At 40.3% G+C, this 17,850-nt stretch overlaps 1 protein-coding gene across 1 annotated transcript; it reads left to right on the top strand.

Annotated features, from left to right (window-relative positions):
- Positions 1-516: 516 nt before the first annotated feature.
- sall1a (spalt-like transcription factor 1a) lies at positions 517-13,627 on the top strand. Its single transcript, XM_060911267.1, has 3 exons — positions 517-932; positions 7,668-11,077; positions 12,293-13,627. Exons 1-3 carry the CDS (start codon positions 860-862, stop codon positions 12,734-12,736), a joined length of 3,927 nt encoding a protein of 1,308 aa, XP_060767250.1. The 5' UTR covers positions 517-859; the 3' UTR covers positions 12,737-13,627.
- Positions 13,628-17,850: the final 4,223 nt, after the last annotated feature.

Raw genomic sequence — 17,850 nt, forward strand, 5'->3', positions numbered from 1 at the left:
ACTGCTCTCTCTCTCTCTCTCTCTCTCTCTCTCTCCCGCGCCTTGGATATCAAGCGAGTTTAGGCACAAGCGGCGAGCTCATGCACCAGGACTGTATGTTCATTTAGAAAAGCGGAGAGAGAGAGAGAGAGAGAGAGAGAGAGAGAGAGAGAGAGAGAGAACATTAAAGCAAAGAAACCAGGAGTGAGTGCGGATTTGCTGCTGCTGCTGCTGCTGTTTTACTTTCGCCTTGCGGGACACTTGAAGTGAGCTCAAAGTTGAACTCGTGCTGCGCAAAAGCGCCGCAGCTCCACAGGACAAGAGACAGAAGAGACAACTTGTTTGCTACATGTCCATGAGACAGAAATTTGACATTCCTGCAGTGCTGAGATAAAGCTTTTAACGTGTTCACCAGCTGGTTACTTTACAAAAAAAAAAAAAAGTGGGGGGTTAAACTGCGTCTTAGGGTTAAAAAAAGAAAGAAAGTGAGAGAGAGGGGGGGGGGGGGGGGGATCCAGCCTTTCTTCCACACTCGAATCGACTCATTGGGTGGGAGCAGCCGGAGAGACAAGAGTCCCCAGCAAATCAGCGGCTAATTGATTAAAGAGACTTCATTTGAATAGGGGGAGGCTGGCAGGGTGCCAATCGCCTTTCAAACACACCCATCCCTCCCCCTCTGTCCTCTATCTTCTACCCCCCTCCATCCCTCCATCCATCCCTCCCTCTCCCCCTTTCCTTCGCCTTCGTATGATTAATTGTGAGGCATTATTGATAATCATAACGGGACACATGCGCGCTGGACGGGCTCCGTGTCCGTGATTTCTGGGAAGTTTTTTGGAGCGATTGTTTTTTTGAGTGGTCCATGCATGCGTGAGACAGCATGTCGCGGAGGAAGCAAGCGAAGCCGCAGCATTTCCAGTCCGAGCCGCAGCCGGCAGTCAGCGAGCACCATGGTGAGTCCCGGAGATGCCAAGCTCTCTCTCTCTCTCTCTCTCTCTCTCTCTCTCTGTCTCTCTCTCTCTCTCTCTCTCTCTCTGTCTCTCTCTCTCTCCAAACTATAACTCCTAATTTCTCACTTTTTCCTTCTCTTAGATTTGTCCTCAGTCTGAGCACTCCTTCTTTCTTCCTTTCTTTCCACAGTAGACACAGATGTTTAGAAAGCATGTTTAAAGAGCAGCAAGCATTCTGAACTCCCCCCACCAAAAAAAAAAAAAGAACCTGCTTTCTTTACTACAGCAGCTTACAGCCCATATACGGGATTTTATTCTATTTTCTTATAATATACTTGATTTGGCAAAAAAAGAAGAAAACTCTTGTAAAAAGAAGAGAGGGAGAGTTGAGGCTTCTTCATAAGCACTTGAAAACGCAAAAAATGTTTTCTTTTTTTAACTATAAAACATTTTCATCCAGCCGAAGAGCTGATCACAGTTTTAATCCTGTTATGTGATTAGAACTAATCATTCTGTGATTTATCAGGACATCAGAATAGCTGTGCGTCTTAAATATAAATGTAACTATAAATACAAATATAATTAGGCATAATATCCTTAACATTAACTTTCTCCATCTTCTCCATGTGCTCAACATCAAAAGTTTTGAAGTCTGATTCTTCTTCTTCTTCTTTTTTTAAAAGAAGAATAGAATAATTCCACTTAAATTGTACTAAAGCTATACTGATGGATGTCCTGTGTTTTATTTTATGCATCTTTACGCACCGGTTCGAGGGACATTCTCCGTCTTCTCCGTCTTGTTACGACCCACAGATGTCTTTTTTTTTCCTCTCTTATCCTCCGTTACAAGCTTCTGGGCCACTAAATACATCCAGCACTACGGAAACTCATACACGCGTGGCTTTTTTTTTTTTTAATGACTTGACTTTAGGCCTAATTATGTCACAAACTTACTCTTGAGTCACTTCTTTATTAGATTGTTTAGTTTCATTCCTCATGGTGTGTGTGTGTGTGTGTGTGTGTGTGTGTGTGTGTGTGTGTGTGTGTGTGTGTGTGTGTGCGCGGGCCAAAATGCAACCTGAACAATTGTACCTGTTTTAATATTTTTTTGATTGACTGGAAGTGCAGAAAAGATCAAAAGTAGAACATTTTAAACCAAACTTTAGATTTGTTCACGCAGAACAGTTTAACCGTATTATTATTATTATTATTATTATTATTATTATTATTATTTTGGACATTCTGTCTAAAAAAAGATGTGATCATCATTATTTGGAATTTATTGTCATATATATATATATATATATATATATATATATATATATATATATATATATATATATATATATATATATGGCTTAGGTTTTGAATGTTAATGTTAATTTGTTGTTGATGTATACAAAGTAAAATCGTGTCCAAATTTCATCTCATAATTTGAAGCATAAAATGGAAAAAAAAAAGGAAAAATCAGAGGCGCACAAAAATGTCGGGTTCAGATAAAGTAGTTTGTTCAATACTTAAAAAACCCGCACTTTTGCGTATAGACAGGGTTTGAGTTTTTATAGTGTATTTACTGAAACTATAGGGCACACAATCATCAACACGAGACTTAAACGCAACACACAGATATATACACAAATATTACCTTTAATAATTATAATAGACTATTTTGCTGATATTATTATTATTATTATTATTATTATTATTATTATTATTATTATTATTATTAACTGAGCCAAGTTGTGCCTTAACACACCCCTCCCCCTTTGTTTTTTGTGCTAAAGATGATAATAATTAGACTTTGTTGTCTTTATCTGAAGTTATTTTAAACTGCACACTTCAAAGCATGCACGAGGCTCATTTGGGGTCGAAAACAGCGTTTAGTGCGCATTAACATTTCTTCCATAAAGTGGCCTATTTATGGCTTAAAAGTGTTATCTGGAGGAATAGGTCCATCTCTGTCCACTTTTCGGCGTCTGAGATCAGGTTTCGTTTTGCTGATTTTTGAAAGGAGGCTTTGATGCGATAAGGGTTTAGGTTCCAGTATCGAAGCTCGAGTAATTTTCTACGCAATTGGGCTTTTTTTATTCGATTTTCCCTATTGCTTCCAAATGGTACGGATGGTGAAATGCCAAAACACAGAGGGAGAGAGAGAGAGAGAGAGAGGTTCTCCTACAGGCTGAGAGAAACTTGAAAAGCTTTTCCTCTAGACTTTGGACACTGTCCTCTTCATGTTCGTCAGATGACTTTTTTTTTTTTTTTTGTCCCTTAAAAAGAAGACAGCCAGGCAGAAAGAAGTGATGCAATCCGTGCAATGCTTTGCGCCTCCTAAGTTTTATTTCTTTTTCTCCGCTCCAGTTTACATTATCTGCGCAAACTGCAGTGATAAAGCACAGATTATTGTCTACAGCAAGAAATTTCTCACACACACACACACACACACACACACACACACACACACACACACATTCGTGACACTAGTTGATCCTTTTTTCTTTTATTTCTATTCAAAGAAATATCTGTTTAGAGCATCATTTATTCCTCTTCTTTGAATACTAAGCTTTAAAAATTGACAGCGCGCGCGCGCACACACACACACACACACACACACACACACACACACACACACACAGAGGGAGAGAAAGAGATTATTATTATTATTATTATTATTATTATTATTATTATTATTATATTGTAACAGACTTTCCAGAACCAACTTTACAAGTCGGATTGTTTTCCTTTTTTTTTTTTTTTTTGAGCATACAAATCTAATAAATAAACAAACAAACTCCTAAGCCCATGAGATATTTTCAGATTTGCGTGCGAAGAGAGTCAAAGCTGCAGCTTGGGCAGAATTTCGAGAAAATAATGTCAAGAGCAGAATTTTGCTCCTTAAATGAAATAAATCAAATAAAGAAATGAATGGCGGTGTTTGTTATTCTGCGTCAGATGACCAAGCAGAGCGTTTTGCAAGTCAAAATGCATAACCTGTTGGCTTCTGTGCACATGATGCACCTAATTTTGCTTTCCTCAGGCCCTTGGAAACTTCTTTCCATTCGCACTGTGCGAAACACGCTTTGATAAACACTTTGGGTGGAAAACCGAGGCCTGAGTGTTGTCGAACGCGGCCCTGAGAACGGCATGGCGGAGAAGTGGAAGGCAAGTTCTCTTTCTGTCCCTGTTGGCCCATCACCGAGGGTGGGATGTGAAGCTGTTTTAACCTTTGCCAGCCTCCCTCTGTGATGAGGTGAGGAGAGATCAGGTCACAGCGTGTCCTCATGTCCTGCATCACTGACCCCCAGAGAGCCTGCTTAAAGAGAGCATAGCAGGAACTGCTGCTTTACTGGGAGGGGGGTATGAATGTCGCTGTTTTCCCTTTTCACCCCAGCAAACATACTTCCCACCCAAAGAGAGATTCAGATACAGAGAGAGCTCACCCCAGCTTACCACCACACACAGAAACAAATAGCAGGGATTTGGTTGCTTGTCCTTCTCTCTCTCTCTCTCTCTCTCTCTCTCTCTCTCTCTCTCTCTCTCTTGCCACAATTTCTATAGTAGAAGTTTTGGAAGTGGCCTTGAGGGCCCGGCTTTGCTTTGTTAAGTCCCCTCTCACACCCCTCCTGTTTTAAAGCATGTCCCTAATGCACAGTCCAAGCAAAGCTGACCAGAGGAGAGCTTTACCCCATCTAGTGTTCATAGAGACATTTCCTAAAGGCTGAAAAAGAGAGAGGGGGCATGGGAGGGATGGGAGAAGGGTGGGAAGGACAGAGCCAGAGAGAAATGAAGAGGTGAAGTCTTCAGTAAGTCGCTCTTCGAAAGTAGTCTGACGCTGGAAGAAGAGCAAAACAAACGTAGGCAATACTGCATTTCTTACTTCTTATTCACTCTTTCTTTTTCATTTCTAAACCACTCTCTCTCTCTCTCTCTCTCTGTTTTTTTTGGGGGGGTTTCGGTTGTTTCCTGGTTGTCTTGGTTTGCACAGAGCATGTTTGCCGTTTGACGGATCTCTGTAGCATGTTGAGAACCCAAATCCACAGCTCTGTGAAGTTGGGATCTCATTAGAACTCGTGCTTCATTCGGGTTTGATGCACTAATCCTCCACTCGACTCCCAGCTCGAACCTGCCGCATGCTTTTTTTCAGAGTATCTCTTCGCTTCACTTCAGCGAGCATGCACGGTGAAGTCTCTCTGCTGCTTCGTATTTCTTTTGAGACAGAAGTTAGGAACCAGGATATTCAATCATTTAATTATAACTTAACTGATTTATTTAGTTTATTCTTTTTTTTGTGAATTATGCGAGTTGTATAGAAGTCATGGCAACATATTTGTGTAGAAATATTTGTCAATTCAGAGCACTTTATAGTAATTATTTTAAATATGTTGGGGTTTTTTTTAACTAAAATTTAACTGAAGCGTGGTCGTGTCATAGCCATTTTTTAATGCCATAGAAATGTGATCCTTTTTTGTGTGTGTGTGTGTGTGTGTGTGTATGTGTTTCCAAAAGCCAAAGGTTTTATCCATACTAATACTGGCATATATAAATCTGTTTATTCAAAAATATATTTCATCAGCTATTTCATCAACAATCATTACTTTAAATAAAAAAAAAACAAGACAAAGTTTTATGTTCTACACAATTATTATATATCAGATACTTCGAAATACAGTCATTGGACATTAGTTTTATGCAAATTTAGTTCACTAAATCATCATTGCAACTTGTTGCAGGTTATGCATTCAAAGTAAAACCGAAACAGGGAACCCAACATATTTATTCACATATGATTTTCTTTATACACCGCTTATATACACCAAACAATATGCAGCTCTTTTTGAGCTTTTCCATTTAAAGTAATGCACACAGATTAACTCAAAAGCTTTACCATAAACCATTTGCTATTCCTGTTTAATCTCCTCCCCTCCCCCTCGACTAAATGAAACCCCCTTTTTTTCTCCTCATTAGCCACACCTAAATCTTTTCTGTTATAATATTAAAAAAAAAGAAAGAAAAAAACTTTTCATCATAAAGTTGACTTTTCCCGTCTGGTGGGCACGGAGATGGTGTGAGGTACGGCTTTGGTGTCATGGCAACTTTAGCGTTATCTGATGTTCCAGCACAGAGAAACACTGAGGGAGGATAATCCGTGAATTAAAGAGGATCTGTTCTAGAAACTGCCGTGATGAGCGGGCTAGACCCTCGCCCCCTCGGTCCTGCTCCGACGCTCCCATGCTGGGGAACAATGGGGAGCCGTCCTGTCTCCCGGCAGGGCCGGGACACACTTCTGCAGGGGTTTCATTTGCAAATGAATCCCCACACTGATGAAAATGTAGAGGGCAAAGCCTCACAATGAACGGGATTCATAGAAAATTGCAATTTGTAAATCAACTTGTATGTAAAACAGCAAGATTTTTTTGAAGGATACAAAGAATGGGTTGGGTGAGAGAGAGAGAGAGAGAGAGAGAGAGAGAGAGAGAGAGAGAGAGGCAGGGAGAAAGATGGAAGTCTGAAGGGAGGCCACAGTCTCATGGGGATGAGTGAGGGCCAAGAAAGTATCGGAAAAATATTTCTCATTGTTTTTTTTTTCTTTTTTTAAAGAAAATTTTTATCTTATTTTAAAATTAGACAAACATGTTAATCTTTAGTTTATAAAATGAGTTATTTTTAATAATACATTTTTAAAAAATGCAGTTACACTCAAATCCTGTTGGTGTCCTTGAATACTGTGGTACCTTTCTGCATCTTAATTTTTACATTTCTTACAAATTCTCTCCTGAGTTGGCTGCGTTCAGGAAAATACAGAGAAACACAAAAGCTCTAGGTGTCACACGTTCACAGCGACACAGTCGTAATCTTTCACAGAACTTGAAACGCCACGCACCATGCACTTTTATTCAAATGAAATAACACATTAATATTTTTGTTTTATATTTATCGCACTGACTTTCATTTCTAGTAAAACAAATGAAAGTGCATCCCTGTAAAGGATGAAGTACGCATTTGTGTAACTATGTTAGCACCTTTAACAGCTGCAGCGAGTACAGCAAGGCGGTACCAAATGCCGATGGACTCGCTTGTGCTTGTCAGGCCCTGATTGCAGGCTGCCTGGATACAAATTAGTTTAGTGACAGAGATAACCTGTCCAAGAAGCACAGGGTGGGTTGAAAATGAGCAAAGTTGACAGCAAATTGAAAGTCTAATAAGTCCTTCAAATGGTTGATTTGTGCCTAGTGGACATGTAAGCTTTAAGGAGTATGAAATATTGGAAATCAATGTCTCTCTATGAAATTTCATTAGGCTCCAGTGTCCTCAGTTCATAGTATTTTATGTTTTGATGGATGGTCTGAAGAAAACGATTCCCTAAACTGCTAGGATTGAGGGAATTCTGATACGATTCACACATCTTTGAGAAACCAGCAATATTTTTAAGTGTTATTAATCTCACGTCTTCATTTGTCCTGTTCCTCATTGCTTATCCCTGGAGTATTTTTTTTTTTTCATTCTCAAATCAAACGTGTTTGACATTTATTGATGCTTTGGTCATTTTTTTAAACATATAAACAGGATAAATGTTAAACTTATTAACAGAAGATTAACCACAAAAGAATTGAAGAGATAAAGCTGCTTCTTCAGCTGCAAAACATTTCTAATCACTAATCCTCTTGTTCTCTCTCTCTCTCTCTCTCTCTCTCTCTCTCTCTCCCTCCCTCTGTGTGTCCTCCCTCTTTCTTTTCTTTTCAGGGGACACAGAGCCCAGGCTGGACGACCCCCCTTGCAAGGATTCGGGTGCCCATGTCTGTGGCAGATGCTGTGCAGAGTTCTTTGAACTGTCGGATCTTGAACAACACCAGAAGAATTGCACTAAGAATCAATTAGTTCTGATAGTGAATGAGAGTCCTGTGTCTCCTTCCGGAACCTTCTCTCCAGGCTCTTCTCCCCATAATCCTGACGAGCAGGTGAATGACACGACTAATAACACAGATCAAGTGGAGTGTGCTGACCTTTTAGACCATAACTCACTGGATAAAGAAGAAGCCATGGATATGGATGTGTCTGCAATCTCTGTTAGCCATGACGATGGAAGTGGGAACATGGAGGAAAGCAGCCCCATCGACGGCAGCAGCGACGGAAGCCATGGCGGTAGGGGTAGTACTGGATCCAATCTGGGCAGCTCTGCTATCTCAGCCTCACTACCTCAGCTTGATAATTTGACAGAACTGGGAAACTTCTCTGTGATGAACAGCAATGTTATCATTGAAAATCTCCAGAGCACCAAAGTGGCAGTGGCTCAGTTCTCTCAGGAGACAAGATCAGCAGGAGGCCAGAGGATTGCAGTGCCCGCTCTGATGGAGCAACTTCTAGCCCTACAACAACAACAGATTCACCAGTTACAGCTAATAGAGCAGATTCGTCATCAAATTCTATTGCTGGCATCCCAGTCTCCTGAGCTACAGGTGCCACCCAATTCCTCCCCTGGGACTCTGGCTTCATCCACCAACCCACTAACCACACTCAGCTCTCATCTGTCCCAGCAGCTGGCAGCTGCAGCAGGGCTAGCACAGAGTCTAGCCAGCCAGTCTGCTAGCATTAGTAGCCTGAAGCAGATAGCTAGTGCAGCACAGCTACCTCAAAGCAACTCTGGAATGGGAGAGTCATCTCAGAGTCTGGGAGCACTGGGGACAGCTGTGGTGAATACACAAACATCGGACAAGAGGGCTGGATATGCTGGAAGTCTCCATTCCCAGCTAGGAACCCCCTCACTGGCAAAGACATCTACACCATCCTTTGGGATTGGAAGTCTGCTGAATCCTGTGGCTAACTCACTTCTACCTCAGCCCCCACCAGGAAATCCAATGTTCTCCAGTGCTCTTCCAAGTGTTGGAACCACAGTGGAGGATCTCAGTTCACTTGCTGCTTTAGCTCAACAAAGGAAAAGCAAGCAACCCAGTGTATCTTCATTTGAACCTAAGAGCAGCTCAGAGGAGGCATTTTTCAAACATAAGTGTAGGTTTTGTGCCAAGGTGTTTGGGAGTGATAGTGCCTTGCAGATCCACTTGCGTTCACATACAGGAGAGAGGCCATACAAATGCAACATCTGTGGCAACCGCTTTTCGACTCGCGGCAACTTGAAGGTTCACTTTCAGCGTCATAAAGAGAAATATCCTCACATCCAGATGAACCCGTACCCAGTACCAGAGCATTTGGACAATATTCCAACCAGCACTGGAATTCCATATGGCATGTCAATGGCACCGGAGAAGCCAGTCACTAGTTGGCTCGATAGTAAGCCTGTTTTATCTACTCTGAGCTCATCAGTTGGTATGTTGCTCCCACCCACTATACCAAGCCTACCCCCATTCATTAAGAAAGAGGAAAATCATTCCGTGGCCATTACAAGTCCTTCTCATTCTGCTAAGAGTGACTCGGGTCCAGCAGAACCTTCCACAAAATGCAGTGATGGTGTGTCAGAAGAAGGAGATGTTGCAACCTTGCCTACCTCAAATGGGAAAACTGAAGAAAGCAGTCAGCCTTCTAGCTTGACAACAAACACAAGCTCTGTGGGAGAGAGCAAGATAGAGTACACTACTTCTAACAGCCCTCCTATGTCTACCAACCCTCTGATGCCCCTGATGTCGGAGCAGTTTAAGGCTAAGTTCCCGTTTGGAGGACTTCTTGATCCTTTGCAAGGTTCAGAAACTTCAAAACTTCAGCAATTAGTAGAAAATATTGACAGGAAAGTGGCAGACCCCAATGAGTGTGTCATCTGCCACCGAGTTCTCAGCTGTCAGAGTGCACTGAAAATGCACTATCGTACACATACTGGGGAGCGGCCCTTTAAGTGCAAAATTTGTGGCCGTGCCTTTACTACTAAGGGCAACCTTAAGACCCACTACAGTGTCCATCGTGCCATGCCACCTCTGAGGGTGCAGCACTCTTGTCCCATCTGCCAGAAGAAGTTCACTAATGCTGTTGTCTTGCAGCAGCACATCCGCATGCACATGGGTGGCCAGATTCCCAACACCCCTCTCCATGACAGCTACCCAGAGTCTATGGGCTCTGACACTGGTTCATTTGAAGAGCGAAACTTTGACGATTTAGACAACTTCTCAGATGACAACATGGAGGGAATGGAAGACGGTCCAGATAGCAGTGTTCCAGACACACCCAAATCTGTTGACGCATCCCAGGACAGCCTGTGTTCTTCACCTATGCCACAGGAGCAATCAGGTGTTGACCATCAGGATAAGAACTCACTCCAGGGGCTGACGGAAGATTCACAGTTAAACAGACTTAAAACAACAGAAAATGGTTCAGTTGAAGGTGATCACTTCACTAATGATTCCTCCTCACCAGGAGGTGATGTGGAGAGCCAAAGTGCAGGAAGTCCGGCTGCCTCTGAATCTACCTCCTCCATGCAAGCTCCTTCACCTTCTAGTGCTGTTCCCCAGCAGCGCAAATCCCCCAGTCTGGAGGATCGTCAGCAGAGGGCACTATCACTGGAGCACATAAGTGCAGGCCTCATGCAAACCCATTCCTCAGGTCTAGGGGCTCTTGACCTAACCTCCATGAATCCCTCTAAAGACCCTCTGGGCATGCTTTTCCCCTTTCGTGAGCGAGGCACTTCTAAGAACACATCATGTGACATTTGTGGAAAGACATTTGCCTGTCAGAGTGCCTTGGACATCCATTACCGGAGCCATACCAAAGAAAGACCTTTCATTTGCACAGCCTGCAACCGGGGCTTCTCCACCAAGGGTAATCTAAAACAACACATGCTGACCCACCAAATGAGAGATCTGCCCTCCCAGCTCTTTGAGCCCAGCACCAGCCTGGCATCCAGCCCTACCCCGTCTCTGCTTTCTGTTGGATCCCTGCCCTCCTTGATTAAGGCTGAAAACGGTTTCCTCCATGCTCCTCAACATGACAGCAAAGATCTTCCCTTAAGCATGGTGACCTCTTCCGCTTCTACGTCTCCAGTGCTTTCAGCTGCACCTCCAAGACGGACACCCAAGCAGCACTACTGCAACACATGTGGGAAGATGTTCTCCTCTTCTAGCGCTCTTCAGATCCATGAGAGGACCCACACTGGGGAGAAGCCCTTTGCTTGTACCATCTGTGGACGTGCATTCACCACTAAAGGAAATCTCAAGGTAATCGCTTCTCTTATAAATCATGTAAATAATAAATATAATGCTTTTCTGGACCTTTTGTGTAGTTAATCTGTTAGGCACTGTCATTGTGCACTAATGAAAAAAAAATAGAGAAAGAACACCTCAGCTGTGCTGAAATAAAGGTGTACAAGTGGAAAGGTTGAGTCACCCATTAATATGAATATTGGGCAGAAACCTGAGAGTGTGACTGATGGAGCACAGCCAGGAACGCTTCACTTAACAGGCTTTAACTACAGTTACCAGCAGCAACCATCCTGAGCTGCTGCATGCTCAGTATTTTTCCAGAATTTATCTAGTGAAAAACGTGAGATTCCCTTTGATCATGAAGGGAAATGGCCCCTACTCGCAGATAAACAGGAACTCGGGGGGTTGATGTGGGCATGTGTGATCGCACCAGTCGCCTGTAAAGAACTGAGGAAACCTGACACACCGGCTGTTTAATTTTCAGGAAGCAATGTAAATCTCTAACTGGATACAAATTTCCTTTCCTAATAAATCAGTAATCATAGTGTATTCATTAAGAGGAGTAAAGGACCTGAAGCTACACTTCACAGCTTCGTTCATTAGCAAAGGCCTTGCATCAAATATTTATTTACTTGTCTTTCAAACGCAATTTTCACATCCACTTTTAAAAAACGAGTCACGCTAAAGCCTCATCATTCCCCAGCTTAGGATAATACGATAGACTCATTGCAAATTTGAGGCATATCTTTTACTTTTTCAAATTCTTTGAGATGTTTAAGCCACAGGCTCGGAGGAATGAAGCAAAAATAGCATCATGGTGAAAAAAATCAAATTGGTATCATGTGTTTGTTAACCACAGACTCGAAAAGTATCAGATGAGGATATTATACCTCGCGTATCGGGTTTAAGTTACATGCTTGAAGAGCAATGGCACATTTAGTAGAGGCCAGTGCAATAGGACATGACACTGCAGTTTATCTAAGATGCGACTTGTTCTCAAGAGGCTTGATCTGCTTCTAGACTAGAGGAGTGTTTATAAAATGTATTTGTCTCACCCTAAAAGCTAGACCCTGATGGCTGATTTCTGGGACGTTATTCTAAAAACTAGAAAATGAGTTATATTTTATTTTTCCATTGCATCATGTTATGAACTCAGTGTTTATGTGAGGACAAATCTCTAAACAGTCCTGACCATTTCCTTTCTCTGTTGGTGTGTGTGTTTGCGTTTAGGTGCATATGGGTACTCATATGTGGAACAGTGCCCCAGCGAGACGAGGACGCCGGCTCTCTGTAGATGGCCCTATGGCCTTCTTGGGCACAAACCCTGTAAAATTCCCTGAGCTCTTTCCGAAAGACTTGTCCAGCAGGGTAGCAAACGGAGACCCAGCTAGTTTCTGGAACCAGTATGCCGCTGCATTCTCCAACGGCCTGGCGATGAAGACCAACGAGATATCTGTGATCCAGAACGGAGGCTTGCCGCCGTCTCTGTCTGGAAGCGTGGGTAACGGGGGCAGTTCTCCCATCAGCGGCCTGACAGGCAGCATGGACAAGCTGCATAACTCGGAGTCCAATGCAGCACTAGCTGGCCTTGAGAAAATGGCCAACACGGAAAACGGCACTCACTTCCGTTTCGCTCGTTTTATGGAGGACAACAAGGAGATTGTCACTAACTAAAGGACGAGCAGTGCTTCTATGGTACAAGCTGATATACACGAACACAAACACTTGCAAGACGTACTCACACATGCACAACAGGAGAACAAGTGCAAGAAAAGATTGAGACTTTAGTTACAGAAGAGAACTTGCTTTTTGTACAATGTACAACATGTTAATGTTTTACAAAGCTTATTTATTAGTGATTATAACCTTGCTCGAAAAATCGAAGTGGAAACATTAACAATTACTTAAGTTTTTTTTTTTTTTTTTTTTTTTTTCTGTTTTACCACCAGAATGGAGCTGTCTGACTGTGTAAAAGTGTGCTTTTGGAACTTTTAGCATTTCTGGATAGATAACCTTTTACGTTAGTATTAAATTATTTCTATCTGTAGTATGTATAACATTCATGTTTGTGATGCATTAGAGCTTGAATACGCAAACACAAAAGACTGTAAATAATGTACACTGATCTGTGCTAGATGGTTTACCAGCTGTGTATTAACTTTCCCCCCTGATTAAAATAGCCTATGATATTTTTTTCCCCCATCAGGCAGAGGACACACGAGATAGGTCTATTATCAAACTTTTATTTAAGTAAAAACAAAGCAGGCATAACTACATCTCAGCTGTTTTTAGAAATTAATCCTTGTTTTCAGTGTTTATTGTATTGTGGTTTTTCACTTTCTCACTTTCTTTGTTTAGTTTGGTTTCCTTTATTTCTTGTTGCTATACACTACAAAGCTTCTAACAGCTTCATTGTTACATGAGCAAACACAAAGGAAGGTCTACATGGTTTATACCTGAGAAAGAAATTAAATGCATTCTGTCCGTTACACTTGTTGAAGTAAACATGAGCTGGTTTTCCACATCTTCATCTGTTATTAAGCGCAAAATGGTTGCAGTGTTCATGTGTATGTCTGATGAGGAACAGAAAAACTCTGTCCCAACATACATACATACATACATGCATACATACATACATATGCAACATTGCTCAAAAGATATCCACTTGGCCAGGGGGCAAAACATAGTGGTTTTATAAAGATAAAGATATGAAGTACTGTTCAAATATCTTAGGCACTCTATTGTTGTTGTTTTTTTTAAATACTACAAACTTAATTATAGATTTTATGACTTCTACATTAGCAAGTCAGTATGAAAACATTCTTGATTTCCAAACATGAGTTGTCCAATGTGTGTGTGTCAGTAAAGAAAGCAGCATACAGTATTATGTCAGAGACACTTTTCAGATATATAATTAACAATTATTCCACAAAATCGAGTCGTACATGAGCTGATAGCCGATGAGGCGCGTAGCACTGTAATCCATGTACGACGAGATTGAGTGGAATAACTGTTTTATTCTAGCCACATTCACTGGATTTTCAGAAACGTAGCATTTTTAATTTTATTTTTTGCAAATTTGATAAATAAAAACTTTATACAAAATGTACGACAAAATCATTTCCATTTAGAATGTAAACAAACCTGTGAAATGACAGGAGCAATTTGTGAAAAATGTGATGATGATAATAATAATAATAATAATAATAATAATAATAATAATAATAATAATAATAATAATAATCTTGAAAACTAAAAACGTTCTTTAAATCAAATACTTTCATTCCATATTTTGTTGCTTTTTTGGTATTTTATGGGGTTTTGTTTTCGAGTAGAGTTTTTATTTCATCCTCGGTTGGTTCAGCAACACTTTCCGCCATTTTATTTTTCTCTACTCATGGTATATGAGCTGATATCCTAGTAGTAGAGTAGCCAATCAGAGCGCATGATTTCTTATATCCAGTGAATGTGGATAGTGTGTGTGTGTGTGTATATATATAATGGAGGCTTAAAAAAAGTTTTAAAAGCAAAAAAATGGCTCATCACACCAAATACTGAATTTGTTACATTTATTATCCCACTGTTTACTGCTCTTTATAGAACAATATTTTATTTTTAATGTCCAAACATTTTATTTAATTTTCATTATTTCTGAAGGCATTATTGCTCCATCTTTGCTTCTTTGCATGAAGACTTTATACAGTACTGTACATTAGCTGTAAATCCTTTGGACTGTTCCATGCACCTTCTCGAAAAGGTGGAAAATCACCTTTCCAGGGTTCAGTTTCTCGATAGTTTAATCCCCAACTAACTAACTAACTAACTAACTAACTAACTAACTAACTAACTAACTAACTAACTAACTAACTAACTAACTAAAATGCTGTTATGCTTTATTTGAATAACAAAACACATCTGATTTTATTTTGTTTTGTTTTTTCAGAAGAAAAAAAAGGTCTGAGTGTGTTTCCTCGTCTTCTTTTTCTTCTTCTTTTTTTAATTAGCACCACTATTCCGTTGCTCATATTGATTATTAGACTGTAGGACTGTTTGTCCAGCATTTCCACGTTTTCTCCTTGGCGCTTGAATGCACCAGGTTGAATGTGGCGCACCTTTCGGTTCCTCTAAAGCAGGCTGCACTAGCATCGACTCTCACCCCATGATCTGCTGGGATGGAAATGCAATTTAGTGAGAAGTGGACAGCCTATGGCCATTAAAAACCATACCGCAGCGCAAGTCCGATTTCAGTTCATCATTGGGCCGCTTGTCAGGCCTCTGAATCTTTAATTAAAGCATCGATCGCCTGGGCACCGCCTGTCTCTGTGCGTTTGTGTGGATGGCTGCGATTGATCAGACCTGCCTATCTCGTTAAAGGGGAAACTTTTTATATATTTCCTTGTCCAGGGTGAGTAATGAAGGGTTTTTCTTGCTTCCTTTCTTCCTTTCTTCTCCTTTCTTAAAGCTTGAATGAAATTTAAGATCAAATCACACACATACACACAGACTTATGATCTGTTGCATTCACTTTAATATTATACAGGCTATAATTTGACTAAAATTGCAAAATAAAATGTTTTTATCCCTGGGGGCTGTCGACAAGGAAATTGATCTGACTTACTTAATGATTTTTTTTCTGTCCTTCTCTGCAGAATTTTGTGCCCCCTTTAGACCAATCTGGATTATAAAAGTGCCCAGATACTGGATTGGATTTATTCAGATACCAAAAAGAAATGCATTATCCTTTTATTTATTTATTTATTTATTTATTTAATTAATTGCCTTTGGCTTGATAATTACTCCACTACAACCTCACATACACACATGATGACATGAATTGCTTCATAAATGTAAAAAAAAAAAAGACTATTTAAAACAATTCATAAAAGATCACATAAAGCAGCTTTAATGACATGTTATAGGATGCAGTAAGCAGGTTGGCTACACAGATTAAATTAAGCCAAAAAAAAAAAAGACAAGTGTCACCCACATGGATGACGGATATTCAGCTCTTTCATCTGAAGCGATGCTTTCTCTTTTATCTCTCTTTTTTCCCCTTTTCCCACCAGCTGCCTTTAATTTAACACCTCGTTGCACTTCCGGCAGTGCACGGACTCTGTTAAGCTGGGCACAGACCTGACCCCCCCAACACCCATAACCCCCACCATCCCCTTTACTCCCCTAAACTCCCCCAATATTTACACCATGTACACACTAAATGATCCTTGCAGTGATCCCTGATTTCCTCTCTCTCTCTCTCTCTCTCTCTCTCTCTCCATCTGGATCAGTGAATTGAATATAAAGGAAAGAGATAAAGTCCTCCCCTGTCTGTCCCGTTATTCTGGACCAGAACCCCTGAGCGGTGTGTGCTATTTTGAGATATAATGAGATCAGATATAAGATTTGTGAAATTGGATTAAGCTGTAGGCTATATTATTATTTTTATTATTTTATTTCACACAGTTGGGAAGTTTTATTATTATTATTATTATTATTATTATTATTATTATTATTAATGAAAGGTCGTAAGTACCCATGATCCTGTAATCAGGAAGTAGTTTAGGGAATAAACTGATACCTCACTTCTAGCATTTTTTTTCTTCAAATAAAAAGTTAAGTCCTTTTCGACTAGAAGCAAAGTTGCACTTGAGATAGACGTCTTTTTCTTTCGTCTATAATCCATTTCTCAGCTGGATAAATAGCAAATTGTCAACGCACCTTTTTCCTCAAAATGTGCATCAGGTATTAGGTATCCGTTTAAACAGGAAGTAGTTTGGGGGGAATAAAGTGACCCACAAATGCAACAGTAAGCAGAAAGCAGCATTTTATGATGATCTTTCCAGACTGTAAAATGTTCCATGTAAATGTTTAATATTACTGTAGTTATAAACTGTCTCAGAAATAAAGGGACCAAGCTGGACTTTTCCTTGGAAAGTGGGAAGTGGGAGCATGAAGATCACATCTTGTGTCCCTGTAAACATTTACAAATAATTTAAAAGACATAATTGGAGCTTAAAGAGCACTAATCTAGTCAAAGATTTAATTAAAGGTACAATATGTGCACTTGAGGTCAAATAAAGGTACAGAAGTAATGTTTTTCAAAATATGTAGTAGTAGTAGTAGTAGTAGTAGTAGTAGTAGTAATTACTATACAGACAGAATCGTTGCCATTAACCTTTTGCCAATTTGCTATTGGCACGAGTTTTTGGACATGGTATTCTTTTTTACGGTCATAAATGGCACTGTAACAATCCCATCTGATGTCTTACCCAGTCGTTTGATACCAACTAGATTAACTCGATCTACTGCAAATCCCAATGGAATTTATCTTCATCCTCGTGAGTGGAGAACTGTGACACACCAATACTCATTTCTCGTGAGAACCACTAGAATTTGGAAGTCTCTTCCTGAACATTTGAGGTTCACCCAGGTTTCTCTCATACAGTTTAAATTCTTCTTACAACCTTACAATCATGAAGCACTTATCTCTGTGTATAACGTAGGAGACCCACGTTCATGGAAAACCATCTGTGTGAAATGTAACAAGTCACACATCCTTACCAGCCCCATTACCTGTTGTTTTTAGATTAGCATTCAGATTTTTTTTTCTATTATTGCATTGCATTTTAATGCATTAGTGTATCTATCCATCTTCTTTTTATATTAACCAGGCCCACAGTAGTTGGTGTAAACTATTACGGTGATGCTGCCTACGTGTAATCGTACTTATTATTTTGCTTTCTTGTACATGTTATTTTCAATTATGTTAAGGTGAACGTCAGTAATAATAA

This window comes from Neoarius graeffei, chromosome 27 (genome assembly GCF_027579695.1).
Source record: "Neoarius graeffei isolate fNeoGra1 chromosome 27, fNeoGra1.pri, whole genome shotgun sequence".
NCBI classification, from domain to species: Eukaryota; Metazoa; Chordata; class Actinopteri; order Siluriformes; family Ariidae; genus Neoarius; species Neoarius graeffei.

What these genes read in the sequence shown, in the direction of transcription:
- sall1a (XM_060911267.1), top strand. Translation starts at nt 860, where the DNA reads ATGTCGCGGAGGAAGCAAGCGAAGCCGCAGCATTTCCAGTCCGAGCCG. An exon ending in GGCAGTCAGCGAGCACCATG is followed by an intron (nt 933 to 7,667) that starts GTGAGTCCCGGA and finishes TTTTCTTTTCAG; the next exon opens with GGGACACAGAGCCCAGGCTG. An exon ending in CCACTAAAGGAAATCTCAAG is followed by an intron (nt 11,078 to 12,292) that starts GTAATCGCTTCT and finishes GTTTGCGTTTAG; the next exon opens with GTGCATATGGGTACTCATAT.